This window comes from Pelobates fuscus, unplaced genomic scaffold (genome assembly GCF_036172605.1).
Source record: "Pelobates fuscus isolate aPelFus1 unplaced genomic scaffold, aPelFus1.pri scaffold_24, whole genome shotgun sequence".
Taxonomy (NCBI): domain Eukaryota; kingdom Metazoa; phylum Chordata; class Amphibia; order Anura; family Pelobatidae; genus Pelobates; species Pelobates fuscus.
In genome coordinates this window covers 473,405-498,140 of record NW_026961888.1, presented here as the reverse complement: position 1 = coordinate 498,140, position 24,736 = coordinate 473,405, and the positions used below count along the sequence as shown (strand labels likewise).

General features: G+C 47.7%; 2 protein-coding genes across 2 annotated transcripts; one reads left to right on the top strand and one right to left on the bottom strand.

The window, feature by feature from the left end:
- Positions 1 to 17,176: 17,176 nt before the first annotated feature.
- LOC134584816 (histone H3) lies at positions 17,177 to 17,587 on the top strand. The gene has a single exon (XM_063440638.1). It carries the CDS (start codon positions 17,177 to 17,179, stop codon positions 17,585 to 17,587), a length of 411 nt encoding a protein of 136 aa, XP_063296708.1.
- Positions 17,588 to 19,516: 1,929 nt separating this feature from the next.
- LOC134584760 (histone H1B-like) lies at positions 19,517 to 20,161 on the bottom strand. Its single transcript, XM_063440589.1, has one exon. It carries the CDS (start codon positions 20,159 to 20,161, stop codon positions 19,517 to 19,519), a length of 645 nt encoding a protein of 214 aa, XP_063296659.1.
- Between the last annotated feature and the right edge of the window lie 4,575 nt (positions 20,162 to 24,736).

Genomic DNA, 24,736 nt, shown 5'->3' with positions numbered 1-24,736 from the left:
ACCGGGAACGAGAGATAGTTCCCGTGGGTAAAAAAGTGCCTATTGATAGGGCAGAGACACGTTACAAACAAAAAAAAAAAAAAAAAAAAAAAAAAAGTAGTTGCACACACTGGTAGAAGCAGGCTGCCATTGTAAGGGAAGAAAGAACCCAGGCTTCACCCGCATCTACCGATAAGTAATCAACACACGACACGGACATGGCTGTCATGTGATGAATGACAGCACATATCGGGCCTAGCGAGCTCACCCACTGATCTCTACTTCTTATACACGCACACGACTACCACGCTCCTACCCGGCACTATCTAGTTAGTGCCTCACCCTTCATTGGGAAATGTACACTGATCTTGATTTTACTGTATATATGTTAAATGTTGTAATGTTTTCTTCCTATGTTATGGAAAAAGACTGCATTACTGTTGCACCCTACCTATACCCACCTCTCCAACCCTCACCCTCCAAACAGGGACCAGTCCGCAGGTCAACCCTTAAGCACAAGACAAGCGCAAATCAGGGAGAGCATACACCTATGTCAGGGAACCTCCAGAGAATAAAGTTGGTCACATGGGGAATGAGCAGCGGGACTGCTACACGAGCCCTTAGGATCAGGATACTCACTAAAGAAGGTAGCACCTACAGACAAATCTTGCCACCCAATGACCCACGAAACAACCGCCAGTATACCCAATAGAACATGAGAATATACTGTCATAATGTAAAGGGGTTGAATACCCCGGTGAAACGCCACTGCCTGACCAGAGATCTGCACAAAATACACCCCGATGTTGTATGCCTACAAGAAACCCACCTTAAACAGACCATAACCATAGCACGGGCACAATTCCCCACGCAGTACCATAGCACCTACACATCAAAAACTAGGGGAGTATCTATCTTAATCAGTAGAGATGTGTCCTTTAAGCTGTTATACGAATCTATAGACCCGCAAGGGAGATATATAATACTAGTGTGTGAAATTAATAATCTGGAACACACGATAATCAACATGTATGCACCCAACACAAATCAGAGAAATTTTTTGCATAAACTGATTGCACAAATCACACCGGTTCAAAGAGGCGTTACCACCATATGTGGAGATCTGAACCACATTCTGGATCCGCGATGGGACACCACGGTCCCCCCACACACACCCAGGTCCACAACACTGACACGAGAATGTAAACCTCTAACGCGACTATTTAGAGACCATGACTTATACGACGCATGGAGGGTGCTACACCCGGAAGAGAGAGATTATACTTTCTTTTCTCAAGCACACAACACGTATTCTCGCATAGACGGGTTTTACATAAAAGGCTCATTCCTAAATCAGCTTAAGGCCTGCTCCATAGGTACCATCACGTGGTCCGATCATGCCCCCATAACCCTAGAACTACAGGATGCCTATGACTACAAACATCGCAGCCCTTGGCGCCTGAATGAGTCCATACTACATGATGAGCGTTTCTGCGAGCGTTTAGGGGAAGACATTAAACAGTATTTTGAGACGAACACACACCCAGACATTTCCCCAGAAACCCTCTGGCAAGCACACAAACCAGTAATCAGAGGATTAATCATAGGGAAAGCTAGCGCACTGAAACAGAAATCTCAGGCAAAAATGAAAAGCTGGCTGAAAACACTGTATAGCCTCAACAAACAAAACCAACTGACCCCGTCACCAATGCTACAGACGAAAATAAAGGAACAACTAAATGACATTAGGGAACACGACCTGGCAGTAATGGGATTTAGCCTTAGAAAACTCAAGGCGACGCAATATACACAAGGCAATAGGGCGAGCAAACTTCTAGCCAGAAGACTAACACAAAAAAGCATGAACACAAAGATCCCGTACCTACTAAACTCCAATGGGGAGAAAAGAGTAACGCCCAAAGACATCAGCGACATATTTGCAGACTACTATACGACCCTGTACAATTTAGGGCAAGATCCAAACACCATACAGCCAACCCTTGGGAACATAGAACGCTACCTGGAAAAAATAACCCTACCCTCACTAACAGAGGAACAAATAAACACACTACAGGCCCCTATAACCGAGGCCGAAATTCTGCAGGCCATCACACATCTCCCTCCTGGGAAAGCACCAGGGCCGGATGGCCTCACGAACGCCTACTATAAGAAATTTGCCAGCACCTTGACCCCACACCTAGCCAACCTGTTTAATGTATCCACGCAGAAAGAGAAAACCCCCGCAGATATGCTAGAAGCGCATATTGTTACATTGCCCAAGCCAGGGAAATCCCCCACGTGTAGCCAAAACTTTAGACCGATATCGCTGCTCAATACTGACACCAAGTTATATGCTAAAGTCCAAGCCACCAGGCTCACCCACATCATCCCCACACTGATACATGACGACCAAGTGGGCTTCACCACGGGTAGACAGGGATCCGACAACACAAGGAAGGTAGTGGACCTTGTGCACAGCCTGCTTCGGATCCGGGGAGGGGGTGTTCTACTCTCCCTGGATGCCGAAAAAGCTTTTGATCGGCTTGCCTGGCCGTTTCTGGAAGCTGTGCTCCGCAAATACAAATTCCCCCAGGGGTTTTTGAGTGCAGTAAAAGCACTGTATTCCCGTCCCACGGCAAGGGTACTGAATGCTGGATTCATGTCTAAACAAATTACGATAACTAATGGGTCGAGACAGGGATGTCCCTTATCCCCGTTACTATACATTCTAGCGCTGGAACCACTGGCAGCAGCCATAAGAGCAGACCGATCCATACGGGGAATAACCCTGGGAGAGAGAGAGTACAAATTAAACCTCTTCGCGGATGATATCCTGGTAACAATTACACAACCGTTAATATCCTTACCAAACCTGATGGCACAAATACATGAGTATGGGGCAGTCTCGTACTACAAGTTAAATGTCACTAAGACGCAAGCTTTGGGGATAAATTTGGATAGTGACCTAGTGGACAGGCTGAAAATGGCATTTCAACTGGACTGGAGGGACGACTACGTGTCGTTTCTGGGACTTAAGATTCCCAGAAACCCAGCACGACTATTTAAACTAAACTACGAAAGTCTCCGAACAGTGATCATGGACACCATACAAAAATGGAAGGGAAAGTTTCTATCCTGGACAGGCCGCATAGCTGCGGTAAAAATGACACTTATACCCAAAATTCAATATCTCTTTCGTACATTGCAAATACCCATCCCGAAAAAGTTCCTAAAAAATATGCAACATTCCCTTAACACATTCATATGGGAAGGAAAAAAGGTACGGGTAGCAGCGGGAACGTTGCAACAACCAGTGAGCAAAGGGGGGTTGGGCCTGCCAAATCTAACGGCGTACTGTAGAGCAGCATACCTCCATAACATAGCACAAATAAACCTCCCGACCCAAACCCCACAATGGGTAACAATAGAATCCCACTGGGCACCTCAACAAGACCTCAAAGCTATATTATGGTTACATAGATGCCCTAAGCACACACGTGAGGCCCTACTACCCAGCACACAGAACCTGTTAAGAATGTGGGACACAATGAAACATAAAATGATGTCGAGCCCTAAACTATCTATGGCCACGCCAATACAAACAATAGGCATCGAAATCCCCACATTCGCATGGGAAACATGGAAGAAAGGGGGTATACACCACATATACCAAGTTATAGACAGGGGAAAACTAAAAACACTGCTAGACATCCAGAAGGAATACACACTGCCCACCAAGACCACATTCTCCTACCTACAACTCAAATCATATGTAGCAGACAAACTGAAACACCAAACAGGTATCAGCGACAGTAAAGAAATGACGATATTTGAAAGGCAATGCGTGGGAGCGGCGCCTCTCAAAAAGACAATGTCTTGGGGGTATCAAAAACTAGTCTCCGCACAAACACACACACTAGAGCACATAAAAAGAGAATGGCACGGGGAAATAGGCCAAACATTTTCTAATGATGAGTGGGACAGGGCGTACTCGGCACATCGTGGGCTCACTGCCTGCGCCACCCACCTAGAATTGCAACGCAAAATCATGTATCGATGGTACCTAGTACCAGCGAAGCTACATAAAATATGGCCCCACACCAGCAATGTATGCTGGAGATGCGGAAGGGCGGTGGGCACGATGCTCCACGTCTGGTGGTCCTGTGACAAAATAAGCCCACTGTGGGAAGCGGTGACTCATTTACTCCAAAAATTACTGCCTGACACAAGGTTGGACCAGCCACAGGAATGCCTATTATTCATGATACCAGGGGGCATCCCAAAACATATTAAAATCACTATATATCACACTCTGATTTCTGCCCACCTACTAATATCTAGGCTCTGGAAAAAAACCACCACGCCAACGATAACCGAGCTGGTGAAACAGGTTGATCAAAACTGGTCATATGAACTAATGGCAACGGCACAGCTTGGCACACGCCCGAGCGTCCGAACGGCCCACGAGACGTGGGGAAAAATTAGGACGCTCAGCAACACCCAATGAGACACCGACTCAAACTACCCCCACACGCCCGTGTGGTGAGAGACTGTCCCCAAAATCACATAATTACTGAATAGTTACTTGATAAATAAAGAAAAAGAGATACGTGGAGGAGTATCGAGCATTAGACCGCAATCACCGGAGAGGTACATACACTGGTAAAGGCATAGCCGCCCTCAGACGCACAAAACCCCCCAAGACGCAGAGCAAAGCAACATAACACCAAACCAGAAACAAACATTACCTCGTAAGTACGCCGCAGTACACAACCATGCTACCAAAACCAATGCTCATCACTGTCGATCTGAACAATGCTGTAATAAGTTGAAATATTACTACCTGTACAGTTGAAATAAAACCAACTGATGTATCCCTATACCTGAACCCTTCCCTTTTTCCTTTCTGTACCCTACCCCCTCCCACAATGTTTGCGAAAAAGTGAACAAAACAAAAACAAAAACAAATAAACTTTAAGTTTCAAAAAAAAAAACACACACACTGTGTTCTCCAGGAAATCCTTTATGAAGCCTGGTGTAGGTCTGGCACAGTAAACAACAGCAATGAGTTCCGCACTCTAGGGACTTTTTTCCAAAACATCAAAAACATTTCAATGCTATTTCAAATCATGATAAAAACAAGACAGCAAAAATTGTCCTGATTTTAGCACCAAATTAGGAGCTAACATGTTGATCTGTGTGGCGGACCACCAGGGTATCACCTTCATGGATTCCCTTTCCCGTTGTATTAGCTAGTACAGCTTTCCACAAATACATTTGTCTAAACGTAATGCTGGGAGTCAGTGGCGTACACACGACATTACATTGAGTAATGCTTTTCTATGGGCGGTTTGAATGCGCGCGCGGCTCTTGCCACGCATGCGCATTGGGAGCTGAGAGGCAGGTCGGGGCGGAGGGATCCCCAGCGCCAAGGGAGTCCGGCGCTGGAGAAAGGTAAGTGCTTAAGGGGTTTAAAACACACACACACTCTCACGAACAGACGCATACACACTAGCTAACAGACACACAAATTTACTGCCAAAGACACACTCAGTGACAGACAGAGACACATACACACTCACTTATAAAACACACACTCTCACTGACAAACACACACTCACTAAGACACCTAAGACTCACTAGACTCACTAACCTAAGACTCACTAGACTCACTAACAGACTCACTAACAGACACACACAAACTAGCACACTCAGTAACAGACACACACACTCACTCACACACAGACACACACACTGACACTCACTAACAGACACACACTCAATAACAGACACACACAACTAACACACAGTAACACACGCAAACAAAAACTAACACACTCACTGACACTCACTAGCAGACACAGTAACACACACACTGGCACAAAAATGTGCACTAACACACACACACACACACACTGTAGCACTAACACACATACACACGTTTTTTGTGTGCTTTTTTTTTCAGATTTAATCCCGCAGCCTCCCTTTCCAGTCCAGTCCAGGGGCTGCCCGGCGGCCGGTCCTGCTGGCTCGTGAGGGAACACTGTCCCCTGAGCGCTCTCTGCCCAGCTCCCTCGCACATTTTTACTGATGCCGGAGCCAGAATATAACTTCATATTCCGGCTGCAGCATAAGTGCGGGGCGCGCAAGGGAGCTGATCAGAGAGCGCTCAGGGGAGAGTGCTCCCTCGCGCGCGCGCGCCCGGTAACACCAGGGCCGGCCTCGGGGGCCCTGATGTGGCCAGCTCCTTGTCCCCCCAGTAGAAGAGTCTGCCCACACTGGCGTACATACCGAGTCGCTAGGTGGCCGGGCCCCCTGGTGGGCCGGGCCCAGTCGCAGCTGCAACCCCTGCGACCGCGGTATGTACGCCAGTGCTGGGAGTAGATCTGGTTTATTCAGGCAAGGCACACAGAATTTATACACAGACCCCCAGCATGGGGTCTCCATTCATGGACACACAATCCTGGACACACTTTGATGGACTGCATGGTACCCTGACTGGGCACCTCTGCCAAGCTTGCTTCCTAGCTATCACTGGGACACCAGTAGTGCTATAGCCCCTACCCGCTGCAGCTTGGCTGGGGTCTATCCAAACTTTCCTAACCTGTAACAGGGTCCTAGTGATTAAGCTCTCTTGCACAGAGTATAGCTGTCTCACCCAAACATGAGCCCAGCAAGAGTGCGGCTTGGAGTGGGCAAAGATGGCCGCCAACACGTGACCAAGTGTGTCCCAGACTCCAGGGATCCCATTGCCCTGGCATTTGAACGCTTTTGGGAGCAATACTGGGAACAAGCTAAACAGAGCCAAACAAGACCCACGGCTGCAACAAGCCCTCCACAGAACGGGGACAAACCACCACAGCCAGGGCGGAAAGCTGGCGCTACACAAGCGGGGAAGCGGAGGAGGAAGCCGCACAAAGCGTCCCGACACAGAGCTGACAAGCGGGTGCACTCATATCCGTACCCCTTACATGCCTACCAAACAGCGGGGACCGCCAACAGCCTCTAAAGCGGCTCCTACATCGGAGAAATCGGAGACGCAGCGGGCCCACCCGAAGGTAGTCACCCATCATGCACTGCCCAACACCCGATATGACCAGCACCTTGGCACAGACCTGCTGCACTCTCCCAGACGGGGAACAGGCTGAGGGTCGGACCGGCCCTGGGACAGCATGACTGTTGAGAGACGTACTCACAAACTGCTACTACACCCTGGACATTAACTGTCCCTCTTGGCGAACACGAGTACTAGCCCTTATGCATACTGCTGGCCTGTGAGGGTGACTTTATCCCAACACGAGCTTGTTATAGATAGAAGCAGCATTATCTATTTGTTTTTTTTTTTTTTCGTTTTATTACTCCATGGCACAGATACATCTATGCCGGCTAATTGCATGTCATTACTTAACTTAGCCTGATTACAGCCAGGCTACCAACATGCTTACTAATGTAGAAAGGTACTGCTGGGGATATCTCACCTCTATTAACGTGCTTACCAGGTGGTTTTATAGCTCACCGGTTTAACATTGTAGTCTAACCTGTTTTCAATGTTGTAAATTCTCTGATATATATATAGCTGATAACAATCTAACCTGGATAACCTAGTTTAACGCTGTTATTGATAATATTATTAGATATAACTCTTTGTCATGCGATAATAATCCATAAAACTGTGCTATGTTTTAATGCCTAACCAATGTAAATCTATGTATGACGCTCTGCATGCTCTAGCTGTTGTGGCATTGTGTGCTTTATGTGATTTTTCATGCACAAATAAAATAAAGAATTTAAAAAAAAACACGAGCCAAGACTTAGTAAAGGGTGAAGTAGAACTGTGTTATCCAGTGTGTGGTGGCCACTCGGGTAGGGGCAGAAGTCTCCCAGCTACTCTGTGTCCCAGATACCGCACTTCAGCCATACCAATGTGACACTTGTCTGGCTTCAGAGTTAAGCCAGCTGCTCTAATTCGGCCGATAACCTTCCCTACATGGGAAATCTTCCTCCTATGAGTCACAATTGATAGCTATGCTGTCCAGGTACGCACGTGCAAATTCCTGGAAGCCATTGAGGAACCTATCCACCATACGTTGAAAGGTGGCTGGGACATTCTTCATCTAGAACGGCATGACCTGATATTGGAATAGGCCAAGCGGGGTGACGAATGCCGACTTGGGGATAGCCTCCTCGGCCAGGTGAATCTGCTAGTAGCCCTTGCATAGGTCTGTTGTGGCGAGATACTGTCCCCATGCTATATGATGAAATAGTTCCTCCAGGGCATGGGATAAGAGTTGGTAAGAGTCCGATCGTTCAGTCGCCTGTAGTCCACGCAGAAGAGTGTTGTTCCGTCCCGCTTCGGTACTAGGACTACAAGCCAAGTCTGAAGCCTCAATCACTCCTAGTCACAGCATTTACTGTATATCCTTCCGTATCTCTTACCGGACTGCCTCGAGAATGTGGTAGGGGTGGTTGCCTCATAGGTGCTTGTCCTGGGATTTCCACGTTGTGTACAGCCAGGGTGATGTACCCAGGGTCTTGGGAGAAGGTCTTTCGTTTAGCTTTCAATAATTTGTGGGCCTGAACTATTTCTTTATCAGTCAGTTTGTCTCCTAGTTTGACTTGAGCGATAAGGTCAACTTGGGAGTCTCCCTCTAGCAAGTCAGGTAATGCGAGGCTGTCTAGATCCTCAGAAGCTGGGGCGCACACTGCAGTTACATCGTCCTTCCTTTTTTTGTACTCTTTAAGCATATTAACGTGGAAGGAGCAGTTTACTCTCTCATCTGCACAGCTGGCTACCACATAGGTGGTATTGCAGATATGCTCCACCACCTTGTAGGGACCCTGCCATGCCGCCTGTAATTAATCATGTCAGACCGGTTTAATCTTTTGTCCAACACGGAAACTACGCAGTCGGGTACCCCGGTCATACCATACTTTCTGTCACCCCTTGTCAGCTTGGAGGTTCTCTTTTACCAACTTAGCCAACTGTTCCATGTGGTCACAGAGTTTTAGCACATTCCCCCATCCCAATGCACTGTGATGAGGTCCTCGTAATCTTCTCCCATATAATAGTCCAAAGCAGTTCCTGCGGTACCTCCCAATATGCACATAAGAAGTGCGGTAGGAGTCGCTCCCAGTCTCGGCAAGCAGTGTTCTGTTGAACCGCTCGCAGATATATATATATATATATATATTTTTTTTTTTCTGCCGGTTATAAGGAGAACTCAGAATGGATTTTACTGAGACTACCTAGAAATCCCAAAGCTGACCTAAAACGGATCAAGCAGTGTCTGTTCGGCTTTTTTTCCTTTTTCCTTTTTTTTTTAGAAATTGTTTATTTTAAAATTCTTGCAAATGTAACAATTGATACTTCAAAAATGTGTATAACATTGCTGCTTTAGTCATAATGTCTAGTACAAAGTTCACATTCAGTAACAGAAATACTTGTAGTCGACATAGAGGGGAAGTGAAGACCAAAAATAATAAGGGTGTTGATATTCAAATAGATTCGCTGGTAGTTCAAGGTCTCATATTATCTCCAGCTGGGTGTCACTATCGGTCTGTTTGACTGGTGTTCATGAAGTTACACTAGGGTTCCCAGGAGGTCATGTATATATTTTTTTTTCCAGTGGAGGGTGATAAGCAGATTTGCTGCTTTGAGCAGATGTATGTCTAGGGTCCTAGTGTCCCTTGGTATGGAGGGAGGCAATATAAGATATAGGAGTGTTTAAGGTGGGTAGGGTATGGTGGTTCCCGTTATGAGGTGTATGAGACTGGAGATCCGTGACCAGAACTTTTGGTTCACCGTGCATGACCACCAGATGTGAGCCGTGTCCCCAATGGCCTCTAGTCATCTACAGCAGTTATTGGACGTGCCTGGGAATGCCCGTTTGAGTTTGGATGGGGTGTAGTGCCATCTAGCTATCTTCTTATAGTTACTTTCTTGTGTCGCTAAGCTGGTGGATGATTTTTGTGTCAGGAGGAATATTTGCTTCCAGTCATTATCTGCGAAAGATAAGTGCAGTTCTTGTTCCCAGTGTTTTTTGTAGAGTAGGTTGATTGGTTGGCTAGTGTCCTGTAGTAGGCATATGTGGTTTTGACCTGTTTCTTTTTGAGTGTGCATTGGGTGCACGTAAGTTCGAATTTGGTCAGTGCTCGGTGACCTTGTTGGGGGTATTTGTTGGTCCGCAAAAAGTGAATGAGTTGATCGTAGAGAAATTTTTGAAGGGTCGTGGGAGTTCCCTGCGGGTGTAGGGACGACAGGGGCCTAACTCCCTCATTGTCAAGGAGGTCTCGTGAAGGTAGGTATGCTGTGGTATGATATTATCTGTATGCCGCTCCCGATTCACCAGGCTTGAAGAGCGGATTGTGAGTCAGTGGATATAGCGGTGATGGGTATGGTGATATGTCCGCCGCCAATGACTCATGTGTGACCACATTCTCAGTGTCGGAGTAATGGTCGGGTGTTGTTTGTGCATAAGGAAGGATTGGCCAGAGTTGTGCCATGGTATTGTGTGTATGGGGACACGGAAGATGTTATTCTCTACATCTACCCATTGTTTGGTCGTGTTCTTGCCTGTCCAGTCATAAATCCTGGCCAATAGTACTGCACTGTGGTATCGTTCCACATCTGGCAGCCCCAGACCCCCCTCCGTCTTTGATCTTGTGAGCAGCTGATAGGCTAGCCTGGGGCGTTTGTGGGACCAAATAAATGTCGTAAATAGTTTTTGTATGGCAGCAAAGAAGGTTGTGGGTAGAGTGATCGGGAGAACTTGCAGCAAGTATAATATTCTTGGGAGAATACTAATTTTCAGGATATTTATCCTGCAAAACCAGCTGAACTGCGAAGTGTGCCATTTAGTAAGATCTTTAGTTCTAGCTTGGATTAGCAGGGGGGTGGGGGGTGGTTTCATATAGTCGTGAGATAACGGATGGTAGTGCTACCCCCAGATATGTTATATGCTCTGTTCCCCAGGAGAATGGGAAGTTTGATTGTAGATGTGTTTTGGTCGAGTTTAGTACTTTCAGTGGGAGGAGTTCACATTTACCTAGAGTGGCATGAAAGGTGAACACTTTGCTATAGAGAGACATCTCCTCCAGTATATGAGGGAGTGAGGAGCTGGGTTCGGAGACCGTGAATAGCATGTCATCTGCAAATGCTGATATTTTGTGTTCTGCCCATCCAAATTTGAAACCCTTGATGTTAGGATTTTCTCTAACTCCCTGGAGGAATGGCTCCAGGACCAGGACGAAACAAAGAGGGGTGCTATTGGAGATGGGTACTGGGAGTGAGAGTTGGCCGTTCACGAGTAGCCTAGCCGTTGGTCTGGAGTATATAGCTCCCATCCACCTTAGCCAGTTTGGGCCAAAGCCCATCTGTTCCAGGGTGGCAAGCATCAGGGACCAGTCCACCCTGTTGAAAGCCTTTTCGGCATCTCTGGAGAGTAACAGTGTCTGGGTGTTTGTGTGTTCAGAGTGATGCATGAGATTAATGAGTTTGGTGATATTATTTTTTAGCTTCTCGGCCTTGTATAAATCCAGCCTGGTCTGGGTGAATTAGCTCTGGGAGCTTGAGGCGTAGGCGGTTAGCTAGTGTTTTAGTGAACATTTTTTAAATCAATATTTTTAAGTGAGATAGGCCAATAACTCCCACATTGGGTCAAATCTTTACCTGGTTTGGGTAGAGTGCAATAGTGGCTTCCGATGCCTGTGGGGGTATGGAATTGTCTTTAAGTAGGGAGTTGAGTGCGTCTAGGAGTGGGGGTATGAGCTGGATGGAAAAGCTCTTGTAGTATTTGGCCGTGAAGACATCTGGGCCCGGGCTCTTTCCTAGTGGGAGGGAGTGTATCACTACTTCTAACTCCTCTTTAGTTGTGGGAGAGTCAAGTCTTTGTTGTATGTTGGGTGGGATTGTCTTGGCGATCCTTTGTTTGAGGAAGGCTCTTATGTCAGTAACATCTGGGGGGAGAGTCCCTCAAGTTGTAAAGTTTGTGGTAAAACTCCTGGAAGGCTAGCATGATGTCCGCCATCAGATTTGACTTGGTCCCTTGTGGAGTCTGTATGGATGAGATAAATGTGGTTTGTCTTTGTGTTTTTAGAGCTTGCGCTGATAGTCGTCCCCCTTTGCCCCCTTGGGTATAGTACCGGTGTCTGGTAAGAAGAAGACTTTTCTTGATTTGTGTTCCATAAAGGGTGGCTAGCTCTGAGCGTTTATCCAAAAGTGTTTTATATGTGGTGAGGTCTAGGTTGTTTTTGTCTGTGGATTCAAGTGTTTCAACAAACAACCGGGCACCTATTTTAACTAGCAAATTGTCCGGCAGAGGCATATCGAGCAGTATCAGAAATGCATCTATACGAGAAGGTCAAGGAGAAATGAATGGTTCAATACAATATAACCCCGGAAACCTACCGGACAAACAAACAAACTAGAGGATTACGTTAAGGGCACAAAGACTACTATACCAAATGGGCATTTTGAAGCTCAGCCATGATATTCCCCTTGCAGGGCAATTAGGCATTTGGAAAGCGAATCATCGGATCATACAGGGATATAGCCAAACCTTTGATATGTGTCAGCGAGTAGAGAAAAAAGGTGAATACCCGAAAGCTAAATAAAAATCCGTACCCAGGGGGCGGAGCCTGACCGCCAAGCAGTACAGACGTGGGCACCACGAGCTCTCGCCTGACGGGCCAAATTTGGGTCAAACTCAACGGCTACACTGACCGCAGACTCACCGGGTTGTGCTACCCGTGCTGGGAATGCACTGCGGAACCGAAGGACACCCCTCTGAAACCCGTCGAGGCAGGGAAACCGAAACGCCGAGTGCGGCCTACTAAAGTTGGAGCCGGGGAGAGACGGCCGCTCACCCCGACGCCAGACACACCAAGCGTCTCTACAGGTCTCCTACCCCCCCCCCCCCCCTCTGGACCGGTGGGGGTTATCCCGGTCCCCACTGGGGGAACAGACTGTGGCATCAATCACCACCCCAGCTATCTGAACGCAGCAGGCGACACGAGGCACTCCAACCTCACGGTGGTAGAGGTTGAACGGTGGTAGAGTGCCTGAGGGAGAGACGGGGTGACACAGTAAGGGAGCGGGTTGCACAGTGGTGTGAAAGTGAGGGAGGGGATTGCAACTGGTGGCCCCTGGTGTCTTTGATCCCTGGTGCTCCAGTAAGCTCTCTCTACAATTTGCCCTGAGAGACTGCACAGTCTGCAACTCCACCAGGTGTGAGCTGCAGATTGTGCAGTGCCTCACAATATCCAGAAGTCAGAGCATTGAAGTGGTATCCCGCGGCGACGGTCTGATTGGCCAGAGATCGCGAGACACTGCATAGTCAGCGGAGCTGCAGACTGTGCTGGCTTTCTGCTTCTCAGGACAGAGTGGAGGGACCTCGCAACCAGCAGCATACCGGGCAAGGTGTGGGGTCCTTGTACCTGACACAGTATGCCTGCCCGATGGCGAGTTAGGCCTTAGGCAGCCGCCTAAATCGCTGCTCAGTGCCGACTGCGGTCTCTCTCCCTCCAGTGCAGCATTTTCTATTTGAAGCTGGGAGGTAATGATAGTCAGTCACTTCCCAGCATCTCATGCTACAGGGATTCCGTTGGGCAATTAAACAGTGCTTACCGAGTCCCTCTGCAGCAATGCCCATCAGGTTTCTTTAAGTGTATGGGCTACCCAATGGGCAAATCACTACAGAACTCCAGTTTTGTTCTCGCTGGACCATAGGTTCCTGCAGAAAACCAATTGGAAAACGCTGTTTGAGTGTATACAGGCACATCTGGTGAGAAAGTGTATAATGTGTTGGCGCAATAAACAGGAAAAAAAGGCAAGTTACAAAAAAAATAAAATGCTTATGTCTTTAAGATCAAAACAGGCTTATCAGATTGTCTTTAATAAGCTCAACATGTCTGCAGACACTGAAATCATCATGCTGATATTTAGATGAAGCCTCAATGGTCTAAATTGTTCTTTACTGGCAAACACCAAATCAAAAAAAAAAAAAAAAAAAGGAGGATTTCCATGTATCCAAAAAGTAATGAACAATCGTATGTGGACTAATGTAGATACTTTCTAAGGACAGGTATCTAATTCAGTCGGGGGTTGGCTGAACAAATGGATACAACTAAACCTTTAATAAGAATAAAGCTAAAGGGGTGGGATACCCCAAAAGAAGTCACCAATATCAAGACTTACACAAAATAAAGACAATTACAAAAATAAATCCGTACATATCCAATGTGCAATAAAGGGAAAAGCCTGCTAAATGTTCCAAAGTAAGCCTGCGCACATTCCCCATAACTAGTGGAAATGATAGAAAATAGGGTAGGTAGGCTAGATATTGCACACTAGCTGTTTTGAGGTATATATGTCAAAAAGACCTTTTAAAGTCTAGTAAAATACTAGCGTGAGCAAAAAGACGCTAGAACCACATACTAGGCTTCCATGAGTTGCAACATAGTAATAGACAGTATCAGGATGAAGTGAAACATTGTTTCAATAGGCTATAACAAAAGAGAAAGAAACGGATACACTTATCGAGTGAAATCCCTGGCCATGTAGCCATTTGGTAAAGTATTAGGTATAAGATCTCCTACAGTAGCAGCTTTTATAATATCCCTAATGTGACTTCAAGCGCTACCCTGAATAAGAAGCCTGTCCCTAATCTACAGTTACTAGATATACAGCCGCCCAACGAATATCTTCTAAGATCAAGTCCGGTATCTAGGTAGACTTTAAAGTAATAGAGCGGAGCAAACTGAGCATTAGGTGGCTAAATCAGCATGTGAGTGATACAAGTGTCTAAAATGTGCAAACACGAGCAGCTCGAGATCTTCAGAGTTACAGGACAGCATGGAAAGGGTTAAGTGAAAGGAAAGCTACACGTTTGCGTGAGCTTGTGGTGGGCAGCAAGTAAGCTGTAGAGTTGATGCATGGGTGTGATGCCAGCTCTGAGAGAGACAGTGTGGGTGGCTCTTAAAAGAGCCTTTGTGTTAGCGGGTGGTCAGGGAGGCGGACATTTACTTGGCGCTGGTGTACTTTGTGACAGCCTTGGTGCCCTCAGACACGGCGTGCTTTGCCAGCTCTCCGGGTAGTAGCAGGCGCACGGCAGTCTGGATCTCCCGGGAGGTGATGGTGGAGCGCTTGTTGTAGTGAGCCAGGCGAGAAGCTTCTCCTGCGATGCGCTCAAAGATATCATTGACAAAGGAGTTCATGATCCCCATTGCCTTGGAGGAGATGCCGGTGTCGGGATGGACCTGCTTCAGCACCTTGTACACGTAGATGGCATAGCTCTCCTTCCTGCTCTTTCTACGCTTCTTGCCATCTTTCTTCTGAGTCTTGGTGACGGCTTTTTTGGAGCCTTTCTTGGGGGCTGGTGCGGACTTTGCTGGATCAGGCATGATTAACGCTGTTAGCTCGCGAGCGAATAGCAAGCTGCTTGCTCCGGCGGTTCTATTTATAGGCGGACCATGTAAATGAGGCCCTTCCGCTTCCCTTCCTGCGATTGGTTGCTAAAGTCAGATGACGTAAGGAAGCGGCTGTTTAACACTAGCTCCAGCAATAGATTGGTTCCCTGTATAACGTGTCTCTAATTGGCTGCTTGTAAAGTCATCCAATCACAGAGCAGAGTGTGTTTATAAATAGCCTGTGGTAGGGGAGGAGTTTTCATCTTCTTGCATTCAATCAAGAACAAACATGTCTGGCCGCGGAAAGCAAGGTGGAAAGACCCGTGCAAAGGCGAAGACTCGCTCATCCCGAGCGGGACTTCAGTTCCCAGTCGGCAGAGTCCACCGTTTGCTGAGGAAGGGCAATTATGCAGAGCGTGTGGGAGCCGGTGCCCCCGTCTATCTGGCTGCAGTGCTGGAGTACCTGACCGCTGAGATTCTGGAGCTGGCAGGGAATGCCGCTAGAGACAACAAAAAGACCCGCATCATTCCCCGCCATCTCCAGCTCGCTGTCCGTAACGATGAAGAGCTCAACAAACTGCTGGGAGGAGTGACTATCGCCCAGGGAGGTGTCCTGCCTAACATCCAGGCTGTGCTGCTGCCCAAGAAGACCGAGAGCCACAAGCCCAAGAGCAAGTAAAGCGGACAGCTGCTGCACCTGCCTCCCTCACCTACCAAACACAAAGGCTCTTTTAAGAGCCACCCACGTTCTCCACAAAGAGCCGATTAATTGTTCTGCTGCGCGCAAACCGTTCCCTGTATCTATACACACACACACACACACACACACACACACACACACCACGCTGGCAGCTCATAAGCAAGCTAAAATATTAGGGCGCTTCTGTCACAGCACTGACTGAGTCCCATTTGCAGTCCATATCCTGTCCAACATTCCAGCTATAGAACTAGTTAAAATCAATGGCTGCCATGCATGTCTATGATAAACGCAGCAGCAAATTAATACCAATTGGGGCAAGTGTATATAGTGTACAGGTCCTCTTTTGTTAAGCGGGGCATCTCTACATGTCGCTCACTCTCAGGATTCCCCCCTCTCCCGCTGTCTGGAGGACATGCCGGGTGAAACCTACTATGAGCGTTCAAATCCTAGCGGCGCTACAGCTCTGTTGTCTGTGCTGCTGGATGAGTTAACGCAGCCTTAATAGCCTGGCCTCTCGGCTGAAAACATTGTTTCAATAAGTGGATGCTTTGTAACATTTCCTGCTGCTCTGTCTCCTGGAGCTCATTTGTATGGCTACTGAGCGTCCTGTGAGTGAAAGTCCTTTATCAGACGTGGCTTCTATCCCATCGAAAGAAGCGGCCTTTCTGCATGTGTAAGAGGTCAATGTCCCATGCACCCCTCCCCCTCGATAAAGCCTATACAGCTATTAATAAGTATGTTGGGAGGAATACGTCCATTACTGCCCACTGCCATTCCTTTCAACTAGTAGCGTCTATAATAAATGCTGTCAGGACAGGAAGGGTCACTAAAGGCTTAGATCCCTTCTTTGGGCGCGTGGTCTCAATAGATGGAGGAGGGGGGAGGGGATGAAGCAGTTGATTTGAGCGGGCATTTTGAATGTGGGGGAGGGGATGAGAAGCAGTTGATTTGAGCGGGTATTTTGAAATGGTTTACTATTTGTTTTCAGCCAATCAGAACATACCACCCACTTGATGAACCAATGAAAACGCCGTATCGGCTATAAAGCCCAGGCTACAGCGAGCAGCGTTCATTCCCTTTCGTTTTGCTACAATGGCCAGAACTAAGCAGACAGCCCGTAAGTCGACCGGAGGCAAGGCTCCCCGCAAGCAGCTAGCCACCAAAGCTGCTAGAAAGAGCGCCCCAGCTACCGGGGGAGTGAAAAAGCCTCACCGTTACCGTCCAGGAACTGTGGCTCTCAGGGAGATCCGCCGTTATCAGAAGTCCACCGAGCTGCTCATCCGCAAGCTGCCCTTCCAGCGCCTTGTCCGTGAGATCGCTCAGGATTTCAAGACTGATCTGCGCTTCCAGAGCTCTGCTGTCATGGCTCTGCAAGAGGCTAGCGAGGCTTACCTGGTTGGTCTTTTTGAGGATACCAACTTGTGCGCCATCCACGCTAAGAGGGTCACAATCATGCCCAAAGACATCCAGCTGGCTCGTAGGATCCGAGGCGAACGTGCTTAAGTTGAAACCTGCTAACACAAAACACAAAGGCTCTTTTAAGAGCCACCAAATCTGCACTCGAACGAGCTCCAACACATTCATAAAAACGTGTCTTTTAGCCTGTGACTTTGAGCGGGCTAGCTACGGAGCCCACACACTACAATGCTCAAATGTCCCCACATATCCCATTTTCACGTCAGGCAACGATGTAGCCATCATCTCTGCTGGTCTATTTCACTGGCGATTTTACAATAACTTCACTATTTAGAATCCATCGTGTGGAGAGGCAGCAGGAAAAAGACTACTTTTTCGCTTAGAGGAGAATACATAGTTAACACAGGAGTGCATATGCAAAGCTAGTAACAATGTTTCTATTTAAGTGGCTGCAAGCATGTATTAAATGTAGGCAACAGTAACAATACACCAAAACCAGAGCTTTCTTGACAGTGTGTGTGTACGTACTTGCTCATATTTTTTTACATCCCCTACCATTAACAGAAGGCGGCTCCAAATCCTCCGATGGTTCAAAAATGCGGTCTACAAATACAGTGTTTAGCAACCTTTCCCGTCTAGATGTTTGGGAGCAGCCTCTACTACTATCTCCTTCTCGGTGTATCTATGTAGATAGCAGGCAATTTATCAGGTGTGGAAGGGGTTAAAGTGATTAGGTTCAGTCTTTTAGTGAAAAAGTGGGTGGCCCTGAAAAGGGCCTTTGGGTTAATGGGGTGTGCGGTAAAGTCAAGCCCGAGTTTTAACCTCCGAAGCCATAGAGAGTGCGGCCCTGGCGCTTAAGAGCATAAACTACGTCCATGGCGGTGACAGTCTTCCTCTTGGCATGCTCGGTGTAAGTGACGGCGTCCCGGATGACGTTCTCCAGGAATACCTTCAGCACCCCGCGAGTCTCCTCATAGATGAGGCCGGAAATACGCTTCACGCCTCCCCTGCGAGCAAGGCGACGAATTGCAGGCTTGGTAATGCCCTGGATGTTGTCACGAAGAACCTTCCTGTGACGCTTAGCGCCACCTTTTCCGAGACCCTTTCCTCCTTTGCCTCTGCCAGACATGGTTCTGCTCTTCTTTCTGCACGAACGATATGAGATGCTGTGCAAAGCTCTTCCTTATATACTCCTCGGACGGACCGTATGGGGACCTGCAGCAAAGGAGGCGGGCGTTTTAAACACGCCCCTTCACTTTTTTTTTTCCTCTCAATAATATGCTTAACCCTCTCCTTCCGTGCTCGAAATGGTTCTGGCTTTTAAAACCAAAGCTGTTTATGCTTCAAAAGATTTCACAATCGTGAAGTCTTTTGAAGTATAATCATTTTATCATGTCTTTAGTGTTTCTTTGATAGTCGGCTTAGCTACTGCACAAGGTATCATTTCTTGGGCTTTATCACTCTTTGAATATCGAAATAAGCGCCCGTTTCACACGTGGAGAGAGGACGAGGACAGTCCCTTTTATTATCACCATGTACAAAATCGCAATCCCTAAAATATGTTCTGCTTTATTATCTTACTGAAAAAGGCAATAACATTAAATCTAGTCTGGAAGGACACTGTGTGATATTCTATATATTATATGCGTTTCTCACTAAAACTGGCCTTTCGCAATTTAATGAAGAAACACCCTCAGTATCTTAGAACGGAGGGAATTTCTAAGCCAAAAAAAAATAAAAAAAATCAACGCTCAAGTGTAGCACTGGTATACGGGGACTTAGCCACACCGACAAGATACATTCCTGTGTAATCTTTTCGAGCACTAGATGCTGGGATTACAGGATTCATTAGGTTATTCCTGACTTTAGAATGAGGGATGGAGGGGGAACGATATGTGTGACATGACACCAAAACAAACACGTTGCCATCACTGATATATAGCTCTGAAATGAGAATGTGGTGGCTCTTACAAGAGCCTTTGGGGTTTGGAAAATAAAATTAAATGCGAGCAAGGCTTATTTCTTTTTGGGAGCTGCCTTTTTAGCCTTTGCAGGACTCTTTGCGGCTTTGGGTTTGGCTGCCTTTTTGGCAGGGCTCTTCACGGTCTTCTTAGCCGGGCTTTTCACTACCTTCTTGGGCTTGGCGGCTTTGACTTTCTTCGGACTTTTGGTGGCCTTTTTAGCGGAGGCGGCCGGCTTTTTGGCCTTTTTCGGGCTCTTTGCAGCTACCTTCTTAGGTTTGGCTGGAGACTTGGTGGCTTTCTTCGGGGCAGGCTTCTTGACTTTAGCCGGTGCCTTTTTCTTGGTAGCCTTGTCCTTGCTCTCCGCCTGCTTTTTGTTGAGCTTGAAGGAGCCGGAAGCTCCGCTTCCTTTGACCTGGACGAGAGTGCTTTTAGTCACCAAGCCCTTGAGAGCCAGCTTGAGGCGGCTGTTATTCTTTTCCACATCATAACCAGAAGCAGCCAAAGCCTTCTTCAGAGCTGCCAGGGACACCCCGCTGCGCTCTTTAGAAGCGGACACAGCTTTGACAATGAGCTCGGACACGCTAGGACCGGAGGGCTTAGCGGCTTTCTTGACACCGGCTGCTTTCTTGGGCTGCTTCTTCTTGGAGGCGCTTTCTACCGCAGGTGCGGCGGCGGGAGCTGGGGCGGCTTCAGACATGGTCACTATTCTCTATGAAGATCAAGCAATAATACGCGCCCGCAGCAGCCTCCAAATTATACATCTCCAGCTAGCATCTTATTGGCTGATCTAACCACGCTCTGATTGGATACAGTCTTATGACACACCCTCCACTGTCCCTACTCCATCTTTTCACACTCTGCTCTCACACTGTGTTTCCGAATGGATAAAACGAATACATTTAGGTAAAATAAGAGGACGGAGGTCGATGCCATCTATCGTGGAATGTACTAAACTATCTAACCAAGAATTCATTAGCAGCTCCATGGGTCCCGAGGGTTGTCACGATCTAGCAGAGCCGGTGAAAGCTGACACATCTCCTTTGGGATGAGCCTGATGTTCTCCACAAACATTACTGTGATAACTATTAAAAGAATATATTCCAAGGTTTTCTTTCTCACTCTTATGCAAGAAAGGGAAGGGGCCAGTGTTATCAAGGTGGGTTGAAGCTCGTGTCGTAAAGAAACAGAGAAAAGGGATTTTGATCCTCGTTTGTTCAGACAGGTAGCTCAGGTAGGATGTAGTAAGATCATAGCAGAAGAGCTCTTAGTCGTGGCAATTTTTAAATTACATAATTACATAATTGTATGTTATATATCTATGTTTACCCTCTAACAACAACTAAGACCAGTTATATTAAAACACACACACTGTGTTCTCCAGGAAATCCTTTATGAAGCCTGGTGTAGGTCTGGCACAGTAAACAACAGCAATGAGTTCCGCACTCTAGGGACTTTTTTCCAAAACATCAAAAACATTTCAATGCTATTTCAAATCATGATAAAAACATGACAGCAAAAATTGTCCTGATTTTAGCACCAAATTAGGAGCTAACATGTTGATCTGTGTGGCGGACCACCAGGGTATCACCTTCATGGATTCCCTTTCCCGTTGTATTAGCTAGTACAGCTTTCCACAAATACATTTGTCTAAACGTAATGCTGGGAGTCAGTGGCGTACACACGACCCATGGGGCCCCGGTGCTAAAATTGATCCGTGCCCTTCCCCCCGCACTTACTCTGCGCGGGCAACAGATGGCGGCAGGCTCCGGGTTGCAGGGCTGCAGGGCTGCGACCGCGGTATGTACGCAAGTGTATGCAGATACACATACACTTAAAGGACCACTTTAGACACCCAGATCACTTCAGCTCAATGAAGTGGTCTGGGTTCCAGGGCCCTCTAGTTTAACCCTGCAGCTGAATACATAGCAGTTTCAGAGAAACTGCTATGTTTCACTGATGGTTAATCCAGCCTCTAGTGGCTGTGTCACTGACAGCGGCTAGAGGCGCTTCCGCGATTCTCCCTGTGAAAATCACAGTGAGAAGACGCTCGACGTCCATAGGAAAGCATTGAGTAATGCTTTTCTATGGGCGGTTTGAATGCGCGCGCGGCTCTTGCCACGCATGCGCATTGGGAGCTGAGAGGCAGGTCGGGGCGGAGGGATCCCCAGCGCCAAGGGAGTCCGGCGCTGGAGAAAGGTAAGTGCTTAAGGGGTTTAAAACACACACACACTCTCACGAACAGACGCATACACACTAGCTAACAGACACACAAATTTACTGCCAAAGACACACTCAGTGACAGACAGAGACACATACACACTCACTTATAAAACACACACTCTCACTGACAAACACACACTCACTAAGACACCTAAGACTCACTAGACTCACTAACCTAAGACTCACTAGACTCACTAACAGACTCACTAACAGACACACACAAACTAGCACACTCAGTAACAGACACACACACTCACTCACACACAGACACACACACTGACACTCACTAACAGACACACACTCAATAACAGACACACACAACTAACACACAGTAACACACGCAAACAAAAACTAACACACTCACTGACACTCACTAGCAGACACAGTAACACACACACTGGCACAAAAATGTGCACTAACACACACACACACACACACACTGTAGCACTAACACACATACACACGTTTTTTGTGTGTTTTTTTTTTCAGATTTAATCCCGCAGCCTCCCTTTCCAGTCCAGTCCAGGGGCTGCCCGGCGGCCGGTCCTGCTGGCTCGTGAGGGAACACTGTCCCCTGAGCGCTCTCTGCCCAGCTCCCTCGCACATTTTTACTGATGCCGGAGCCAGAATATAACTTCATATTCCGGCTGCAGCATAAGTGCGGGGCGCGCAAGGGAGCTGATCAGAGAGCGCTCAGGGGAGAGTGCTCCCTCGCGCGCGCGCCCGGTAACACCAGGGCCGGCCTCGGGGGCCCTGATGTGGCCAGCTCCTTGTCCCCCCAGTAGAAGAGTCTGCCCACACTGGCGTACATACCGAGTCGCTAGGTGGCCGGGCCCCCTGGTGGGCCGGGCCCAGTCGCAGCTGCAACCCCTGCGACCGCGGTATGTACGCCAGTGCTGGGAGTAGATCTGGTTTATTCAGGCAAGGCACACAGAATTTATACACAGACCCCCAGCATGGGGTCTCCATTCATGGACACACAATCCTGGACACACTTTGATGGACTGCATGGTACCCTGACTGGGCACCTCTGCCAAGCTTGCTTCCTAGCTATCACTGGGACACCAGTAGTGCTATAGCCCCTACCCGCTGCAGCTTGGCTGGGGTCTATCCAAACTTTCCTAACCTGTAACAGGGTCCTAGTGATTAAGCTCTCTTGCACAGAGTATAGCTGTCTCACCCAAACATGAGCCCAGCAAGAGTGCGGCTTGGAGTGGGCAAAGATGGCCGCCAACACGTGACCAAGTTTGTCCCAGACTCCAGGGATCCCATTGCCCTGGCATTTGAACGCTTTTGGGAGCAATACTGGGAACAAGCTAAACAGAGCCAAACAAGACCCACGGCTGCAACAAGCCCTCCACAGAACGGGGACAAACCACCACAGCCAGGGCGGAAAGCTGGCGCTACACAAGCGGGGAAGCGGAGGAGGAAGCCGCACAAAGCGTCCCGACACAGAGCTGACAAGCGGGTGCACTCATCTCCGTACCCCTTACATGCCTACCAAACAGCGGGGACCGCCAACAGCCTCTAAAGCGGCTCCTACATCGGAGAAATCGGAGACGCAGCGGGCCCACCCGAAGGTAGTCACCCATCATGCAATGCCCAACACCCGATATGACCAGCACCTTGGCACAGACCTGCTGCACTCTCCCAGACGGGGAACAGGCTGAGGGTCGGACCGGCCCTGGGACAGCATGACTGTTGAGAGACGTACTCACAAACTGCTACTACACCCTGGACATTAACTGTCCCTCTTGGCGAACACGAGTACTAGCCCTTATGCATACTGCTGGCCTGTGAGGGTGACTTTATCCCAACACGAGCTTGTTATAGATAGAAGCAGCATTATCTATTTTTTTTTTTTTTTTTTCGTTTTATTACTCCATGGCACAGATACATCTATGCCGGCTAATTGCATGTCATTACTTAACTTAGCCTGATTACAGCCAGGCTACCAACATGCTTACTAATGTAGAAAGGTACTGCTGGGGATATCTCACCTCTATTAACGTGCTTACCAGGTGGTTTTATAGCTCACCGGTTTAACATTGTAGTCTAACCTGTTTTCAATGTTGTAAATTCTCTGATATATAGCTGATAACAATCTAACCTGGATAACCTAGTTTAACGCTGTTATTGATAATATTATTAGATATAACTCTTTGTCATGCGATAATAATCCATAAAACTGTGCTATGTTTTAATGCCTAACCAATGTAAATCTATGTATGACGCTCTGCATGCTCTAGCTGTTGTGGCATTGTGTGCTTTATGTGATTTTTCATGCACAAATAAAATAAAGAATTTAAAAAAAAACACGAGCCAAGACTTAGTAAAGGGTGAAGTAGAACTGTGTTATCCAGTGTGTGGTGGCCACTCGGGTAGGGGCAGAAGTCTCCCAGCTACTCTGTGTCCCAGATACCGCACTTCAGCCATACCAATGTGACACTTGTCTGGCTTCAGAGTTAAGCCAGCTGCTCTAATTCGGCCGATAACCTTCCCTACATGGGAAATCTTCCTCCTATGAGTCACAATTGATAGCTATGCTGTCCAGGTACGCACGTGCAAATTCCTGGAAGCCATTGAGGAACCTATCCACCATACGTTGAAAGGTGGCTGGGACATTCTTCATCTAGAACGGCATGACCTGATATTGGAATAGGCCAAGCGGGGTGACGAATGCCGACTTGGGGATAGCCTCCTCGGCCAGGTGAATCTGCTAGTAGCCCTTGCATAGGTCTGTTGTGGCGAGATACTGTCCCCATGCTATATGATGAAATAGTTCCTCCAGGGCATGGGATAAGAGTTGGTAAGAGTCCGATCGTTCAGTCGCCTGTAGTCCACGCAGAAGAGTGTTGTTCCGTCCCGCTTCGGTACTAGGACTACAAGCCAAGTCTGAAGCCTCAATCACTCCTAGTCACAGCATTTACTGTATATCCTTCCGTATCTCTTACCGGACTGCCTCGAGAATGTGGTAGGGGTGGTTGCCTCATAGGTGCTTGTCCTGGGATTTCCACGTTGTGTACAGCCAGGGTGATGTACCCAGGGTCTT